The 20262-nt window shown below is 35.5% G+C and overlaps 1 protein-coding gene across 3 annotated transcripts in view; it reads left to right on the top strand.

Annotated features, from left to right (window-relative positions):
* Cdh18 (cadherin 18) overlaps positions 1 to 20262 on the top strand; it is a 917427-nt gene that overhangs the window by 866081 nt on the left and 31084 nt on the right. For all 3 annotated transcript variants that reach the window (XM_029470124.2, XM_085831363.1, XM_021183199.3), the window contains one exon: positions 16407 to 16528. In XM_029470124.2, the coding sequence (XP_029325984.1) occupies positions 16407 to 16528 (122 nt within the window). The remainder of the gene's footprint in view (positions 1 to 16406; positions 16529 to 20262) is intronic.

Here is a 20262-nt window from a genome sequence, read left to right as displayed (position 1 = left end):
CTTTTTCTTTTTCTTTCCATTTCCTTCTTGCTTCCTCTTTCCACATGAAAAGACATTTTTATATGTTCTCTATTTATTGGGTCGTTTCTTCTCATGCAAATATATTTAAAGACTAAGGCCACAAGTTTTAAATTTAATTCAACTGCTCAACTAGTAACTTCAGGTGGTACAAATTAAATTTAGGAGTTATGAAGATAGTCCCAGTTGCTGTTAATCTGAAATTATTTTTTAAGCAGGTGCATATAATAATTCAAAAATCTATTACCAGAGAATGAATGGTTTCAAGTTCCCAGAGCTTCTACAAATCATTTTGTTACTGTCACTATGATATTATGATATATGTCATCTGTCTCCCACAAATGTGTTCATACTATCAATTTTACTTAGCACACACAGAGATCCTAATTGGCACAGTTTCTTCGCTTGGCACTCAAAGGGAATATCAGCAATGAAATTGGTACTGCTTTCACCAATAGTCAAGTGAAATAAAAGACCTAGAAATCCATACTTGCATATATATATATATATATATATATATATATATATATATATATATATATATATATATGTCAGTGTCTATGCTGAAGAGTGACAGGCAAAATTTACACTCCAAATAAGAACTTAAAATACTTGTTAGGAATATTATTCACACATCTTGTTAGATGACTACAGCAAGATCAGTTTTAGTGAGTGGTTCAGATTCAAGGCAGTCCATAAATGGCTGTATAGATTTTGGCTATGACATTTTATTTAGTTGAGAACTCCAGGACACAGGACTGTATCACCTGACATTCAGGACTATGTCTTTCTGTCTTCCTGCTCAGTTGACTTTATCTAGAAATGCTTTATCACATACATCCATTGGTGTGTTCTTAGTAATTTGAAATTCAGTGATGATGATGATAAAGTTTGACTTACACCTGGAAGAACACATTTGATAATAATATGAGTTTTTCGGTGGAAGAGTTAGTAACACCTTGGAGGTATTTAACAAAATTCCTTAGAATATTTTGATTTATTAAAAAATGCATCTGCAACCCTATTGTTGGAACAACATGATGTACTAACCAGAACCCCGGAGCTCTTGTCTCTAGCTGCATATGTATCGAAAGATGGCCTAGTCGGCCATCACTGGAAAGAGAGGCCCATTGGACTTGCAAACTTTATATGCCCCAATATAGGGGAATGCCAGGGCCAAAAGAATGGGAATGGGTGGGTTGGGAAGTGGGGGGCGGTATGGGGGACTTTTGGGATAGCATTGGAAATGTAATTGAGGAAAATATGTAATAAAAAATATTAAAAATTTTTAAAAAATGCATCTGTTTTCTCAAGATTTAGAAGACATCATTTAATTTACAAAGCATTTAGGAAAATAGGTTTGAATATTTTTTGATCTGATCTATTTCCCCATTTTTAATGATTCTTCAGTTTGTGTCATTTTTGTGTTGTTTATTGCCTTGAGTTTTGTTGCTTTATAGTCAATAACTTGTAAATTCTATGCTACATGCATGCACAGTAACATGAGTATCTTTACAGTATCATTCCATACCGCAGAACATGCATCATCATTCACATCCCAGAAAGACAAAGCACTTCTTGCTTTTGTAGGTAATTTGCTGCTTTGAGATATTTTCAAGAATAATTCATATTTTCTGCCTTTAAAAATCTTATTTAATATCTAGTGTGTGCCCATAATTGTAGGGACTCATATGGATGCTTGTAGTTATTCATATGGTACTTATCATACTAACTACTGACTATCAAGGACCATATTTTCATCCTTATTTAACACACTAACTACTGACTATAAAGGGCCATATTTTCATCCTTTTTATTGACTAATTATAATGTATATTAAATTTTCCTTTTTATGTTGAGCGAATATGTTGATATAATTGATGGCTTATTGATTGTGAAATACTCTAGAAGAAATTAGAGCAAGTTTGCATGTTGAAAAGAAAATCTACATATTTACCAATTTTTATTTGAAGTGTTAATAATTTTACATTAGTTCATTTATGCAACCAACTGCCAAAGATAAGCCTTGGCTTGGAGAGGTGTTCTGAGGAAGGGGTGTCTGTGAGTGTGAAACAAAGGACTCAAAGTGAAATCATGGGTCCAAGCTGATGGCCTCTGTTCTGCTTCAAGTGTCTCCCTAGACAGCACATCTTGGGTCTCTAATCTGTTCAAGATAGCTTTCTGCTAGAAAAGTTCTCTGCTTGAAACAACTCTCTCTTGTTAGAAAAAAATTCTAAAGGCTCTCTAGATAGCTCATGAATGAGATACCCAAAGAGAACTGCTTGTAGAGCAAACACAGCTCTTATAGAGTTTTTTCTCTATTGTCATGGAATCATTAACCTTGCCATAGAGAAGATTCATCACAAGAACATGTACATATGTACATTATTACACAAACAAGACTTATGCCCATGGCAATGATCAAATCTTGTGGCTCTGTTCCAGGGCTGGAACCATTCTGTCCCTTACATGGCCATGCAGGGACTGTCCAACCAACAGTGGTGTTGGGTTATTTTTAAGCATTTTATGGTTTTAATGTTAGAGGCATTGCTGACATAAAAAGGATTAAATATACTCCATGTGTATTGTGGAACATATTTCCTTTCATATATCCCAGGTGTGTATGTAGAGGTAAATAAGTATTATTAGAAATATTCTAGGTTGTATTATCAAATAAAAACTATTCACTTAAGTTTTAATAATTCTGTTTATAAGAAATTGAGGTACATACAAATTTATATTCCATATTACTCAATTCTCTTAATATAATTCATTTCATAAAAACACTCCAAAATACATGCTATATTAAGTTCCAAAGTGGCTTTAAAACAATCCTATGTAACTTAAAAATTAAGAAATTAAAGTTTATAGAAAATATTTTTTAATATCAGTGTAAGTCAAGGATTTCAGAAATTGTAAAATGACAACTGTACATGTTTCTTTTATTTAATCACATATAATTATTCCCTTTATTTACTGTATGAAAGTCAATATATATATACACACACACACATATATATATATAAATATATATCTATATACATCATACATATGTGTATATATATGTACATATATATTTCTTGCCAATAAAATATTTGTTTAAAGAATCTTCAATATATTTTTTCCTATAAGTTTTGCTTCTAGTCATTACAAAGTTTTACATTTTGGAGAGGTTATGTAATAAAGATATAATGCATTTTTTCATCTGCAATCAATTATTGCAGATACTTTGCACATAGTAAAATAATAAATGTAAGTGCCTATTGCTAGTATAAGTTTGTTTGGAAATTATTTTAAATTAATACTAATGATTATTAGATATACAATGAGAATGCTATTATATATTAGAAAAAATTAGAATGCATAGAAGAAAAATTGGAAGTGAATTTTTTAGATCTAGATCTATATAGTTATACATATACATATAGCGAAAAGTTAAACTCAAATAGAGACATAATTTTATAGTTTCAGCAAGTCACATGTACTGTGTTTTGTACTTTTACCGTTTGTTTTCTATAAAAATCCTTGTATTAATTTGCAGAGTGTCTACTAGGTTCTTACTTGGCGTTCCTTTACTGAAGTTTTTCAATCACATCATAGTGACATGTAATGTAATGGGTAGATGTTTCTATATTTCTATGATTTAAAACTTCACACCCATTTGAAATCACTTCTGCATTCAAAGTGACTGTCATAGAAATTCAGAGATGCTTCCCCTTTAACATTGACCCTCTCTAGTTATTGCCCATTTGTTATTTATTTCAATCTTTGACACTTCCAATACACGAAATAAACAGAAACGTAAAGTTCGTAAGACCTACTATATAAAGTTTATAGGCACATATATTTGTTATCTTTCTATGTGCCAAGTATTTTTTAAAAAATTTTTATTAGGTATTTTCCTCATTTACATTTCCAATGCTATCCCAAAAGTCCCCCATACCCTCCACCCACACTCCCCCACTCACCTACTCCCACTTCTTGGCCCTGGTGTTCCCTGTACTGGGGCATATAAAGTTTGCGAGACCAATGGGCCTCTCTTTCTACTGATGGCCAACTAGGCCATCTTCTGATACTTATGCAGCTAGAGACATGAGCTCTGGCGGGTACTGGTTAGTTAATATATGTTAACATTCGTGATTCATAGTGTAATAATTTCTTGCACATGAGAAAATGTATTATACCTTTTTTATATATCCTTTCCAAATTCCAAAACCTTGTAATGATCAGAAACAAAATTTACATGGAAACAATATTATTCTAGATTCTGTAAATTTAAATATTATTCATGCTGGTCCTATTAAGGTAATTCAAAGACTTATGGGGAAGAAAATTATTCATAATATATAAAGTACATAGACTTTATTTCAATAAATAAAGATAAAAATTATATATGGTTAGTAATAGAAACCCTTATATTTGTCCCTTGATATTACTGTGTGTGTGTGTGTGTTTCAAGTAGGCTTAAATGTTCACTTGTTTTATTTTGACTTATCCATAAATCACACAAAATAATTGTGTTAAATTATGGACATTTAGTGATATGTATATGAACTGCAGACATAATATCATGATACTATCATATAAACTAATATATTTATCTCCTTGAATATTTATCCTTGAATATTTATCATGATACTAATTGCAAACTAAAATAACACTAATCATAATTCCGACCACTGAATTATGCTTTTAAGCATAATTGTTTTAAGTTTCTTGACTGGCAATTCCCCCTTTCACGTTCATTAGCCAGTCTCATAACTATTATACTTGGTCCTTCTGTTATGACATTTCTTTTTGACAGCCATTTGGGGTACACACATCTTTCCAGGGCAGAATTTCCTTTCAATCTTCCTATGATACTTTTTTTTCTGTTTAAATTTAAATGACATTTTTATTAATTTGGTTTATTAAAACACCTATATAAGTAAATGTACATATGGAAAAGTACAGAGTAGCCAAAATGTACAGTAGTTTAGGTCTCATGTTTTTTTATCATGATACAATAAAAGTCATATGTTTAGGAAAAAATCTAGTTTGATTTCTGTTCTTGCTGTGGTAGGTCTCAGCAGACAGCTTGAATTCTAAGTTAGCCACAGTAATTGTTCTGTCCTCCACTGTTTTGTGATGCGATGTTGTATAAATCAAGTGAGTTAAAAATTTTTCACCATAGGTCATGGTCTAGAGAGATGGCTTAGCAGTAGGGAAAACTTTTGCCATATCAGAGAATCTTGGTTCCATTCTGAAAACCCAATTTGTCTGCAAACACCTTTTTTCCACCATTTAGGGGAACCCTATGAGATCTGACACAAATTCTACCTACTGAAAGGCATTCCCACTCATGGCCTATACATTCACACACACATACTCACACACACACACTCACACACACACACACACACACATACACACACAAATACATGCTTATATAAAATAAAATAAAAGAATAGATCGATAAATTTACCATGGGTTCCTTGGAATTAACTCATTTAAATGTTAAATAGCCAGCCTCTTTTTGCTGAGTTATAACCCACTATTCAATATGTCTTTTTTCTCTCAAGAAACATAGATTTCTTTTTAATCATCAACTGTCTGATATAACAGAATAGTAACTTCAGAATTTGCATACTTTCAGGATAATCTATGATGCACAGTAAGACATCACTAAAAAATGCACAATTGTTCCTTTCTCCTGAAACAGAAAGTTGTTTTCTTGAGTTCTACTTTTGAAGCAGATAATTTATGGTAATTAGATAATTAATTTAAATACTACACACTACACACGCACAAGTGAAATCAAGGTCTGTAGACTGGTGTAGTATTTAGTGTAAGTTCAAAGTTTTCTTAAGATGAATAATGAAGTTCGTTTTTTTTTTTTTTTAAGTGATACAATTTAAAAGAAGGCAAGGCAATTATAAAATCTCAGAGCAGAAACATTTCTATATTTAGAAATCTTTAAATGTTTTTCAACCCGTTCTTTCACTTAAGTTGCTTTTACGCTTCTAAAAAGACTCAGTATGTGGCCTTTTTATAGGTATCCTGGCATAAGTCTAAAGCAAGTTAAATGCATTCTAAAATATAAACCTTTGTAAGTTCATGGAGGCATTGGTTATTGAGAAATTATCATGACGACAAATGCTAGAAATACTTAATTTGAAAGCATTTTAAGTATAGTATCATTGTTTCCTAAAAGATTTCTTATGAGTTTTATTTTTTGAAATTAACTGAACAATTTTCTGTTATTCATGATATTATAAGAAAATGGTATTGTATTTACATTGTTTCATCAGAAAAATGAAAATAGGGAAAGGATTTTATTTCTCTTGTTATTGATGTATTTGGGTTTCTTTTTAGAAATAAATACTTCTATTGTGGGTGAAGTTTTAGTTTGTACAGAAACATAATTATAAATGCAAATTGAAATGACAGTGTAATGATTCATGTCATGAATTCATATATTCTAAAAAGATGAAAGCTAAAAAACTGTTCATCATTATTATGAATAAGAATAGCATTGCATTAAATAAATGGTAGAATTCAGAAATATTAAAAATATCAGGGGACACATTTCAGCTAGGTTTTCTTGATCTGACTGGACTGACTTATTGAATTGCTTTTGCATAGTTAAAGGATAGTTTCTAATTTATTTTATAATCATTGTGAGGAGTTACAGTTTGTAATTTCAAGTAAGAATGAATCATTTTGACTCGAGACTTATGGTTTACAGAACAAAGACAGTGTTCATTTCTCTAAGATCAAAGGCTCAGCTTAAATTTGAAGCCTCTGACTGGTGTTACAGTCAAGCAATCACACTGAAAAGCTACAGGGAATTGTTGGATTTGTGTGTAAATTGGACAAATCCATGTCTTCATGAAAATGGGTTCCTTTTAAGTAACTCATTTCAGCCAGGTCTTAAAGAATGACTATGAAATAAATAAACAAAAATGATCCCCACTGAGAAAAAATAATTGCAAATTCATGAAGTAAATTTTAGATGATTTAATTCTACTTTCCTCCCTTTTGCACTTTCCTTTCTTGATAGCAATATTTTATACATATGAAGGTAGTTTAGTTTTCAATCACTTAATGTTGCTTCAATAATTTATTATAAACCATTTTATTTGTCTGTTATAAAACAAAGCTTGAGGATTTTCAAATATAAGAAAATCATATTAGTTATCTGTAGTAATTTGCCCCTTCTTAGAATTGGGAACAAAACACCCATGGAAGGAGTTACAGAGACAACGTTTGGAGCGGTGGTGAAAGGATGGACCATTTAGAGACTGCCATATCCGGGGATCCATCCCATAATCAGCTTCCAAACGCTGACACCATTGCATACACTAGCAAGATTTTGCTGAAAGGACCCAGATATAGCTGTCTCTTGTGAGACTATGCCGGGGCCTAGCTAACACAGAAGTGGATGCTCACAGTCAGCTAGTGAATGGATCACAGGGCCCCCAATGGAGGAGCTAGAGAAAATATCCAAGGAGCTAATGGGATCTGCAACCCTATAGGTGGAACATTATTATGAACTAACCAGTACCCCGGAGCTCTTGACTCTAGCTGCATATGTATCAAAAGATGGCCTAGTCGGCCATCACTGGAAAGAGAGGCCCATTGGACTTGCAAACTTTATATGCCCCAGTACAGGGGAACGCCAGGGCCAAAAAGTGGGAGTGGGTGGGTAGGGGAGTGTGTGTGGGGGGGGAGGGTATGGGGGACTTTTGGGATAGCATTGGAAATGTAAATGAGGAAAATACCTAATAAAAATATTAAAAAAAGAACAAACTTAACAAAAAAATACATTATTTAAAATACTATTTTTAGATATAAAAACAAGATCAAATAAAATGAATATGAGCAAAAAAAAAGTAGGAGGAAATATACATAACATGGCCTTTCCTAAATACAAAGATAATTTCATGAATCAAAGAAGTCTAATATAAATACTGGACTGGCTCAGCAGGTGAAAATCTTGCCAAAAGGCCTGAGAACTAAGTTCAAATTCCAGAATACAAGATAGGAGGAGAGAACTGATTCACAAAAATTGTCCTTTGACTTTCAGGAGTGCACATGGAATGCACGTGCCTTCATTCACACACACACACACACACACACACACACACACACATACACACAGAGAGAGAGAGAGAGAGAGAGAGAGAGAGAGAGAGAGAGAGAGAGAGAGAAATTGGAAAAAATACTATAAAATACTATAGCTCATTTGAATCATTTTATTCATCAAAACACAATTTCTGCTGTGATATACGTGATTTTCATAACATTAATTTTAAAAATCTACAATTAAAAGCACCCAAACTATCTTCATTTCCAAACAAGCAAACATGGTGACAGAGAAAATAGAGTTTGCATATTCTGCCTGCTTAATGATTTTTTTTTATGATGCATTAAAGGCAACATTTGGAAAATATGTTTAATTAAAAACATGTAATGTAGTTCCTCTTTTCAGCTGGAATTATAGATCAGCTGGAATTACAGGGTCATCCAGAGAAGCAAAAGAGTGCTCCTGCTCTGTCTGGGTCCTGTACGACAATTGAATGGTTTTTACAGAGTTGAAGGGAAAACATCTGAAAACGTTTGCCCAAAGAGGTTTCTTTTTTTGTACTTGTTGGGTTTTGTTTTGTTTTGTTTTTGAGATAGGGTTTCTTTTTTTTTCTTAAAATATTTATGTAAATATTTATTGAGTGTGAAATGGAAAATGATACACCTGGGAACAGGTACCCAAAATATGAAAAAAGTACTTAATAAAATGAGCAAGCCACTGAGAAGCCTCGCTGCACCCAGCTCACCTCCTCCTACAGGGACAAAAGAAACCGTTTCTTATCTACAGCTATGTGGCACAGTGTCTACACAGGAGGGGCTACTTCAGAATGGGAGACTCAGCCTTTTATGGGCTGTCTTTGCACTGCCTAAGTTACATACACTTGACTCGAAGGACTTACTTCAAACCACTGATTGAACTCTCTTTCAGCCACCTAACTGAAAACCAGCTAGAAATGAACCATTTTGCTCTATCAGTTTTGATCAATGAGAGCTCTCTCTCGCTTCTCATCTTGACTATGTATACACCCTGTAGTGTGGCATGTCTTACTTCCTGAATTGCTCTTAACTATCCTTTCTGCCACCGATGGCCCCAGGCAGTCTCTCTGGCTGTGTCATAGTGCAAGTTCTCCAAGACCTTCCCTCTCTTCCCCAGGATACCTTCCACCCACCTTCAGTTCCTTTTTTTTTTTTTCTCATATTTTATTTTATTTTTCCCACTTGTTTTTATTAGATATTTTCTTCATTTACATTTCAAATGCTATCCCAAAAGTCCCCTATACCCTCTCCCTGCCCTGCTCCCCTACCCACTCTCTCCCACTTCTTGGCCCTGGCGTTCCCCTGTACTGGGGCATATAAAGTTTGCTAGACCAAGGGGCCTCTCTTCCCAATGATGGCTGACTAGGCCATCTTCTGCTACATATGCAGCTAGAGACACGAGCTCTGGGGGTACTGATTGCCCCACCCGGGGGTCCATCCCATAATCAGCCACCAAACACAGACACTATTGCATACGGAAGGGACCCTGATATAGCTGTCTCCTGTGAGGCTTTGCCAGTGCCTGGCAAATACAGAAGTGGATGCTCACAGTCATCTATAGGATGGAACACAGGGCCCCCAATATAGGACCTAGAGAAAGTACCCAAGAGCTGAAGGGGTCTGCAACCCTATAGGTGGAAAAACAATATGAGACAGGGTTTCTCTGTATAGCCCTGGTTGTCCTGGAACTCACTTTGTAGACCAGGCTGGCCTCGAACTGAGAAATCCACCTGCCTCTGCGAGGTTTCTAATTGCAAAGAGAAAGCTCATGAAAAGTTAAACAGTATCACAGGGAATGAACTCAGATTCAAATGCTGGGAAGGAAAGAAAAGCTACAAATTTCTGTGGTCCCGCAGAAGTCAAATTGGCATTAGTCATCAGAATCCAAGGTAACATTGGTTTAAATTCAAGGATTTGCAAACTATTGACATTCCTGCCTATGCCAGAAATCCAGTGGAATCTTCACTAAGCTCAATGAATGAATCTGCAGTTACCTGGCTGAGGACTATGGTAGCAAACAATGCATGGGGATTCCCCAACCATCCAAGCATTGCTATGGCAAAATTAAGAAGACAGAAATTGCCATGACACATCACTTCTGGATTGCTCAATCTCGTGGTAAGTATGACATCATCTGCTTGGAGGATCAGATTCATTACTTCTATACTGTTACAAATGAGGTCAAGTTTCTGGAGGCTGTTGAATTTATCTTTCCTGCAAGATGGTGCAAAGAAAACGACAGCCCTCTTTGAAGGAGGTGAAGGTCCTGGCAACCAAGAAGACTGGAAAGAGTCTTGTTGGAAGGATAAGCTAAGTTAATCACCATGGTATTTTGTTAATAAACAGTGACTACTTGGAAAAGATTTTAAGGTTATTGAAGGATTTCAAAACTATCCTAGCATCAACCTACACTGATTATACCATCTACAACCGAATCATTTGCTGTTATTTTTCCAGCACTTGGGGGAGTAAGAAAGGAGTACCACCCAAAGCATAGGGCTTCCCACACCAGCTTGACTACACCTTGAGCTCCAGGCTACCTCTGCTGCAAGGAAATGAAACAATCTGCAGATGGAGGCTGGGAGATTAAATCAAGGAGGACCTTCCTTCATATTCAGATTCCTGTGTTTGATTTGTTTGATTCTCCAGGACAGGAAAACACAGTGTGGCTTGCATTGGCCCATAATATTAACAATCAGCAGGTGGTAGCAGGGCTATCAGAAATTCACAGTAATCCTCTGCTACATGCCAGAGGCCAGCCTCAAGTACTTGAGACTGTGTCTCAAAAACAAACAAAAACAATAAATCAAAAACCAAAAAAAACCAACACAAAACTGTCAATCTTAAACTGCAATATATAAGCCCATATTTCTGCTCATTGTTTTTATGGAAATTAGGCAAATGTGACTGTGATTTTTTAAAGTGTTTATTTACTGAATTTGCTGTTGCATAATAGGCAATGTTATCTTTTGTTTTTATTTTTTACTAAAAATATAAACTTGTTACTAAACTACTAAAGTTTGTACTATAAGCCACCAAAGGTAGCATACACCATCTATCTGAGCACTTTGGAAGCAGTGACAGGTGTGTATGTGAATTCAAGGCTATTCTGGTCCACAGAGTGAGTTCTGGATCAGCCAAGTGTGATCCTAAGAAGAGTGAGTTTCTGAGTAATGCCGGCACTGATGGCATGGATCATTTGTATACAGTGAGTGCGTACTATAGGACCAACCACAGGATTTGCAGCATTACCTACTCTTCTAATTTCTGCATTGACATGAATAACCTGTCCACTCTGCTTTGTCCCATGGTCATGGATATAATATAGGCACAATGCCCCAATTACATCTTATAAGAGAACTTAATTAAAGCCTAAAAATAGCAAATATACAAATTTCCCACCGTTGCAGAATGCCTGAATTAGTATTTAAATAACTCCGATGATATGCACTTTATTTAAAATATTAAAAGAAGAATTAAAGTTCTCATTTTAAAATATAAATAAAATAATACAGTATTAGAGCAGCATTTCAAATCTGCTTCAAACAAAGGCTGTAACCTCATTTTCCTTTGACTGTCAGAATTTAGTATATGAAATAGGCACGGCACATGTCTGGAGTGTTCTTGGGAGACAAAGGGAGAAATATTGATTAGAAACCCAAACTAGTTCCCATGACAAGTATCAGGGTAGCCTGGTTAGAGGATAACAGCTTGACTACACTGCGCACACACACACACACACACACAGAGAGAGAGAGAGAGAGAGAGAGAGAGAGAGAGAGAGAGAGAGAGAGACAGACAGACAGACAGACAGACAGAGAAAGAGAGGGAGAGAGAGAGAAACTATAAATACATATAAAAGTAAGTCAGCCTTTAAGTAGCATAATCAAGTATGTATTTATTTTATCTCTAGTTATGTGTAATATACTTAGAAAAGTATACACATATCAGCTTATCTTTCACAATGTAGAGAGGATAAAATAATTGCTCCCAGTAATGAATGAATTGTAGGAAACTATTAACTATCGCATTTAATATGTTTCATATTGTTCTAATACATTTTGTGTGATCTCAAAATCTTCAAAAAAGATATTACATAGAATAATGATGAATAAAATTTAAATAAATATATATATATTAGGTTTCCCCCTGTCACTTAACTTTGTATTATTTGAGATTTCCTGCATAATTTTATTGTATGCAGATATACTCTTCTGACATTTCTGAGAAAATGGTTCAGTCTATAATTTACCTCTACATTGGTTTGCACATAACAGATATGTTGCGATTCCTTTTATTTTATTTTTACTTGTTTTACACTCCAGATTTTATTCCCACCCCACCCCATTACCATCCACTCATCTACTGTTCCACATCCCATCCCTCATTTTCTCCCAGTGGCTCCACAAGGATGTCCCTGCCCCTTCCTCCCCTGACCTCTAAACACCCTGAGGCCTCTTGTCCCTTGAGGGTTAGGTGCATCATCTCTGACTGAACATAGAACCAGCAGCCCTCTACTGTATGTGTGTTGGGGGCCTCATATAATCTGGTGTATGCTGTCTGTTTGGTGGTCTAGTTTTGAGAGATCTCGGGGGTCCAGGTTAATTGAGACTGCTGGTTCTCCTACAAGATCGCTCTCCTCTTCAGCTTCTTCCAGCATTTCCAAAATTCAAACACAGAGGTCAGCAGCTTCTGTTCACTGGTTGGGTGCAAATATCTTCATCTGACTCTTTCAGCTGCTTGGTGGGTCTTCTAGAGTGCAAACATGCTAGGTCCCTTTTTGTGAGACCTTCATTGCCTCAGTAATAGTGCAAGCCTTTGGACCTCCCACTGAGCTGGATCCCACTTTGGGCTGGTTCGGTTGCTGGCCCTTCTTTTCCTCAGGCCTCTCTCCATTTCCATCCCTGTAGTTCTTTCAGACAGGAACAATTATGGGGTGCTATCCATTTGTATTTCCTATGATATAAACACATTGTAATCACTGCCTTCTTTCATCTGTTGTTTGAGTCCTATTGTTTACTTTCGAAATTGTCATTAGTTGTCTTAGTGGTGTACATATAAAAGAAATGTACTTGGCATAAATCCATAAAAATCGTTAGATGTTTATTGCAAAAATACAAAACCAAAAAAATTATATGTGGGCCAACTTTATTCTTTTATACGTTTTGGCAACAGTAGAATGACATGTCTATATAGTGTTCATAGACTGCTAACTTATGTTGACAAATCTCCATTCATTTAAAGATATTGGATTTTTCATGTTAAATCCATTTTTGTATTGTGTTGGTATTTTGTTCCTCTCTGTAGTGCAAAAGCCTCTCCCACAGGGGGATTTTAAGAAACAGGTCTTTAGTCACATGTGTGAAGAAGTGATACGGTGATACAATTCCCAGACTTCAAGCTTGTCACTGTTACATTCACGACTATTGTATAGTCCTCGTTTTGGAATTTTTCACCTTAGGCATATATTCAGGTTAATATTCTTTTCAAAATTTATGTGTAGTTTGAGGCTACACATTTATGTCACTCAAAAAGATGTTTTGAGGTTCAGTGCAAAACTGGTCAGCATTAAATAATTATAATTTCTCATTGTAATATATATCAGCATTAGCACATTTTTCTCATTGTTTTGTGGACATCAAGAAGAATGAAATCTTTGCTTGGTGCACATTTCTACCTCCATGAGGTTTCTTACAGAAATGGTCATGGAACTTATTCAGCCTGTGCTCTGTTTGGCTGTGTCCTAGACACTGCCATAGCACCTAGTTTTAATATGATACATGCTTCAATAAATCATACATCAAGTGTCTTCTATGGTATTTTTCCCCTACATGTCTGAATAGCCTTTGTATTAATGAATTTTAGAATCAAATAGCAGACTTTATGAGAAGCCTTCAGGGGTTTGTGTTTAACTATAGTGAATCCACACAAGAATATGGAAAGTTTTGCTTATGTTATTTTTTTCCTTAAACACAGACATAATAGTGTTATTAATTGTGCTAATTTTCTTCAATAAAATTCAATAAAACCTTCTGAATTTAGATCTCCCAAGTACTTTATTAGACTTAATCTTATGTTCCTTTATCTCTGGTTAATTGCTTTTGTTAATTTTAATCATTAAGAATATTTTATGTTAAATATTTTTCAATTTATTTTGACACTAGAATGTCACTAGAATGCATTTATTTCTTGTTTTCTGTTTCCATGTTGAGTGGTTAAGTGTGTTCTCTATTTAATTTTCTATCTTGATAAATCTTCTATTAATTTGAGAATATTCATCACTGCTCTGGTTACTGAATTGTCAGCATGAAAAAAACCTCCAGTTATTTGGGAAGAGAAATCATAACTACAGCAACAGCAAAATGCTCTCATGACATTGTTGTGTAGGCAAATCTGTAGGACCTTTTCTTGATTGATTTGGAATGTCTTAGCCAACTGTGACTGTGCCAGCACTGAGAATGTATTCCTGGACTGTATATGAAAGCAGACTCAGCAAGCATCAGGGAAAAGCTAGGCACTCACAACCCACCCATGCCTTCTGTTTCAGCTCCCAACTTCAATTCTTTCCCTGACTTCCATTGATGATGGACTGTGTTCTGGAAGTGTAAGCCAAATAAACGCACTCCTCCAAGAGGTGTTTCTGGTCATAGAAACAACTCTTGTTTTTATCACAGCAATAGAAGCCTAAGTCAAACACTTTCCCTTACCTCTTCACATCTTTACTTCTCTCCCTCACTTCCAATATTTCCTTGTTGTTATTTACACAGACCTCATTGTGTGTGTGTATGTGTGTGTGTCTGAGTGTGCGTATGTATATGATATATATATATATATGTGTGTGTGTGTGTGTGTGTGTGAATATATTTGTGTTTACTACAGAAGATTTATTTTTTTAATAAATTAGGGGAGTATTTTATCTATTATTTTATTTAGACTACTAATATATAATTGTATCATTAGAAATTGTCTTGTATAAGTAAAATCAAAGTATTTTTTAAATGATAGAAAAGAATATGGGCCTCATTTCCTACAAACAATATTTTGTAGAATAAATTATACATGAGTGAACTTACTTGTTTTATTAAGTATAGATAATTGTATGCCAAATGTTTTCTCATCCTGAAAATTTCCCTAAAATATATTTGGTTCATGGTATACTTCTATATAAGCTGTCCATTTCCTTGAAGATGTGCCCCATCCTTAGCTTGAGAGTTGCATGTTGCCATGGAGACCTATAAATGCAACCCAACATAGCTTTGTGAACTTACTGAACACCCAATACAAATATATATTGATTATTTTGTAGTAGGGAATTGTTTTTCTTGAGCATGGACTTTCTAAATGATATTTCAAGTGATAATGTAAAAATTTTGGACATTGGACATTGAGATTTGCCTTTGGAATTTTCAGAATTACTAATGTTTTCATAAACATTCAAACAATTTGTAAAATATGGGTAGTTTTTGTTTAGTTGGTTTGATTTGGTTTGTTTTTTGCCATTGCGTGCTGTGTATCAACATATTTCTCTAAATTTATATACTCTAACAAGTAAACTCTTAATGTATAATTTTCTTGATGGTCTCATGAAGACATAGTAGCAACCAGAAAATGAGAAATACAGAGAGATGAAAAACAAGGCAGCTAAAGACAGTGAAGTTTTACTTTTCTACAAGGATTTCTGAAACTTTAACTTTGAAATGAAACATATTGTATACAATTGAATGTTTTTAACTATATTTGTTACATAAAAATTTCATGCTAAATTTATATTGAAATTAACCATTTTTCTTACAAACTAGAGTCCCCTATAACAATAACTATAATGAACAACTACCCTACCGTTTTCTTTGAATTTACTTACAATTTAGGTCTTGAACACTTTACAGATTGTTTTATGCTTGTTTGTTTATGAATTTTTGTTTTTTGTTTGTTAACTGTTGTGGTGTTCCTGGGGTTTGGTGGAACCAATTGTTCATCTCTTAGGCTCTGAAAGCTTACAAAGAATTTTGATGGCTTTCTCCACTCCAGTTCCTGAATAATATCTCATTTCCTAAATATAAAAAAATATCATTTTAGTATTCATGTCAAGTCCTGATGTTCATTTTTCATTTTTCTGTAAGTTAATGAGTTCTAACAGGAACAATGTTCATAAAGTTGTCTTTTGCCAACAGACCTGCTACCGCATTCAGAGCTAGAGGCAAGCCACAGCATTAAGGAGATTTATTGTAAGCCAAGTCTCTAAAGTGTGTGTTGAAATACTAAATACATCCCTGTGTGTTTTGCAGACAATCCTGATTTGCTGAGCCATGTCTCTGTGGGTATTAGAGTTCTGGATGTCAATGACAATCCACCTGAACTTGCCAGGGAATATGATATTGTTGTCTGTGAGAATTCTAAGCCTGGTCAGGTAAGTTAATTCTTTTCTTCCTACTGTCTGAATGGAAGAAAAATAAGCAGCTTTACTCCTATTATTGCTAGCTATTATCCCCCAAATCCCTCAGTGTCATTTTTATGTTCAGTGGCAACAATTTTATAAGGTTTTAAGTACTAATAGATATCTTTTGAGCATCCTACAAAATGAATTTTCCCCAAATCACAATGTAATTCGGAACAGTGAGCTCATTTAGGTATGATTCATTCATCATGCCAATAAAATTGTCTTGAATGGTCTAGGTACAGTCCTACATTCAGTGAGAAGCAAACAATGTCTTCTCATGGTCTGAGGAAACTTAGAGATCTTATCTGGGAGGAGAGTACAGATCATATCATTTTGGGACTCTAAAGAAGTGACACATATTATGAGATACTGGTTATGAAAGGTGCTTGTACACTTTTGTGTGTGTTTGGGTGTGTGTGTGTGTGTGTGTGAGAGAGAGAGAGAGAGGGGGGGGATGGTGTGTTTACACTGTAAAAAACCTCTATGCTATATAGGATGAGGAGAGTAAGTAAAAGACAGACAGAGACAAAGGGTGAATAAACTTTGGCCTCCATTAAAAGGGATACAGGTGAAGGATAGCTGGAGTCGCCGAGGCAAACAAACCGGTGGAAATGAGCATCCATCCTACAATCTTACAAGCACTATGACAAAATGACTCACAGGCAAAGCGTAGTGCAGGGATTACCGTGGTTGCTGTGATACCTAATTTCTTGCTATATGGCCCTTCGCTACAGATCCAATTGCTTACTCTGTCTTCTGGGTGAAATACAGTTCCCCTGCATATAGCAGCACAGTTGTCTCACAATGTAATCAGCTGAGACACATCAGTGCTTTCAGCCTATTTGGCTGGTAGTTACAGATATAGGTGTTATTCACACTTAAAGAGAAATGGTCAGAGAATAACATGGTTTTTTGGAGCGTGCCTTTATAATTACCATCTACAGGTAAATCCACGAAGGGAGAACATGTCAAACTCCTACATCAAACAAACTTAGTGCTACATGGGTCCATCAAAATGAGTTCATCACTCAAATTTAATTAAAAATTTTGACATTTATAAGGAAATGATACTTGTTCTTCCAGGTGGATATTAGGGAAGATCAATAGTATTTTCTGAACCTAAACACTGTTTATGAATTTTTAATATGAAGAGGAGAATATAGAGATATGTATTTAGTCTAAAGCAGTCAAGTTTTAGACTCACAGGAATATAGAACCAGAAAACATATTAATATTTGCTGGAGAATAAAGAACTGAGGGAAACAACAGTGCTATTATTCAATATCCAAATATGGCAGCATTATGCAATAGATTTAAGATGATACAAAATTTCTGGACCAGGTCCTTATCAATTCTAAAGCACGTGTGGTGACATCATTTTCTAAGATCTCACTTCTTTTTTTTTTACATATAAAACTATTTTTTATTACATCTTTTCCTCAATTACATTTCCAATGCTATCCAAAAAGTCCCCCATACCTTCCCCCTTACTTCCCTACCCACTCTTTCCCATTCTTTTGGCCCTGGCGTTCCCCTGTACTGGGTCATATAAACTTTGCATGTCCAATGGGCCTCTCTTTCCAGTGATGGCCGACTAGGCCATCTTTTGATACATATGCAACTAGAGTCAAGAGCTCCGGGGTACTGGTTAGTTCATAATGTTGTTCCACCCATAGGGATGCAGATCCCTTCAGCTCCTTCAGTACTTTCTCTAGCTCCTCCATTCGGGGCCCTGTGATCCATTCACTAGCTGACTGTGAGCATCCACTTCTGTGTTTGCCAGGGCCCAGCATAGTCTCACAAGAGACAGCTATATCTGGGTCCTTTCAGCAAAATCTTGCTAGTGAATGCAATGGTGTCAGCATTTGGATGCTGATCATGGGATGGATCTCTGGATATGGCAGTCTCTAGATGGTCCATCCTTTCGTCACAGCTCCAACCTTTGTCTCTGTAACTCCTTCCATGGGTGTTCTGTTCCCAATTCTAAGGAGGGGCATAGTATCCACACTTCAGTCTTCATTCTTCTTGAGTTTCATGTGTTTAGCAAACTGTATCTTATATCTTGGGTATCCTAAGTTTTGGGCTAATATCCACTTATCAGTGAGTACATATTGTGTGAGTTCCTTTGTGATTGTGTTACCTCACTCAGGATGATGCCCTCCAGGTCCATTCATTTGGCTATGAATTTCATAAATTCATTCTTTTTAATAGCTGAGTAGTACTCCATTGTGTAAATGTACCACATTTTCTGTATCCATTCCTCTGTTGAGGGGCATCTGGGTTCTTTCCAGTTTCTGGCTATTATAAATAAGGCTGCTATGAACATAGAGCATGGGTCCTTCTTACCAGTTGGAACATCTTCTGGATATATGCCCAGGAGAGGTATTGCTGGATCCTCTGGTAGTACTATGTCCAATTTTCGAAGGAACCTCCAGACTGATTTCCAGAGTGGTTGTACAAGCTTGCAATCCCACCAACAATGTAGGAGTGTTCCTCTTTCTCCACATCCTCGCCAGCATCTGCTGTCACCTGAATTTTTTATCTTAGCCATTCTGACTGGTGTGAGGTGGAATCTCAGGGTTGTTTTGATTTGCATTTCCCTGATGATTAAGGATGTTGAACATTTTTTCAGGTGCTTCTCAGCCATTCGGTATTCCTCAGGTGAGAATTCTTTGTTCAGTTCTGAGCCCCATATTTTTATGGGGTTATTTTATTTTCTGGAGTCCACCTTCTTGAGTTCTTTATATATATTAGATATTAGTCCCCTATCTGATTTAGGATAGGTAAAGATCCTTTCCCAATCTGTTGGTGTTTTTTTTTTTTTTGTCTTATTGATGGTGTCTTTTGCCTTGCAGAAGCTTTGCAGTTTCATGAGGTCCCATTTGTCAATTCTCGATCTTACAGCACAAGCCATTGCTGTTCTATGCAGGAATCTTTTTCCTGTGCCCATATCTTCAAGGCTTTTCCCCACTTTCTCCTCTATAAGTTTCAGTGTTTCTGGTTTTATGTGAAGTTCCTTGATCCACTTATATTTGACCTTAGTACAAGGAGATAGGAATGGATCGATTCACATTCTTCTACATGATAACAACCAGTTGTGCCAGCATTTATGAAAATGCTGTCTTTCTTCCACTGGATGGTTTTAGCTCCCTTGTCGAAGATCAAATAACCATAGGTGTGTGGGTTCATTTCTGGGTCTTCGATTCTACTCCATTGGTCTACTTGTCTGTCACTATACCAGTACCATGCAGTTTTTATCACAATTGCTCTGCAAATTCATCTGGAATAACAAAAAACCTAGGATAGCAAAAACTCTTCTCAAGGATAAAAGCACCTCTGGTGGAATCATCATGCCTGACCTAAAACTTTACTACGGAGCAATTGTGATAAGCTCTCACTTCTAAGGGAAAGAGAAAAAATGCATGAAACATATAGGTGTAAATTTGTGTAACTACAGATGATCCTCAGGTAAATATGAATGTAACAATGTATCCATAACACAATCTAAGGAAGAATAGTACGATAAGCTGATGATGCTTCCTGAGAAAATGTAAAATCAAGAATAAAAAGGGAACTTTGAAACCAACTATGTGATGGAAACAGCCATAAGTTATATATTCTACAACATCTTTTGAAGTAATGATGCAAAGAAAACCCAATACAATGCAAGCTCTCATTACAAATAAAAACCAAAATTGTTTAAA

The sequence above is a fragment of the Mus caroli genome, unplaced genomic scaffold (assembly GCF_978045245.1).
Source record: "Mus caroli unplaced genomic scaffold, Mus_caroli_1 scaffold_16, whole genome shotgun sequence".
NCBI lineage: Eukaryota > Metazoa > Chordata > Mammalia > Rodentia > Muridae > Mus > Mus caroli.
This window is presented reverse-complemented; position numbering and strand designations above follow the sequence as displayed.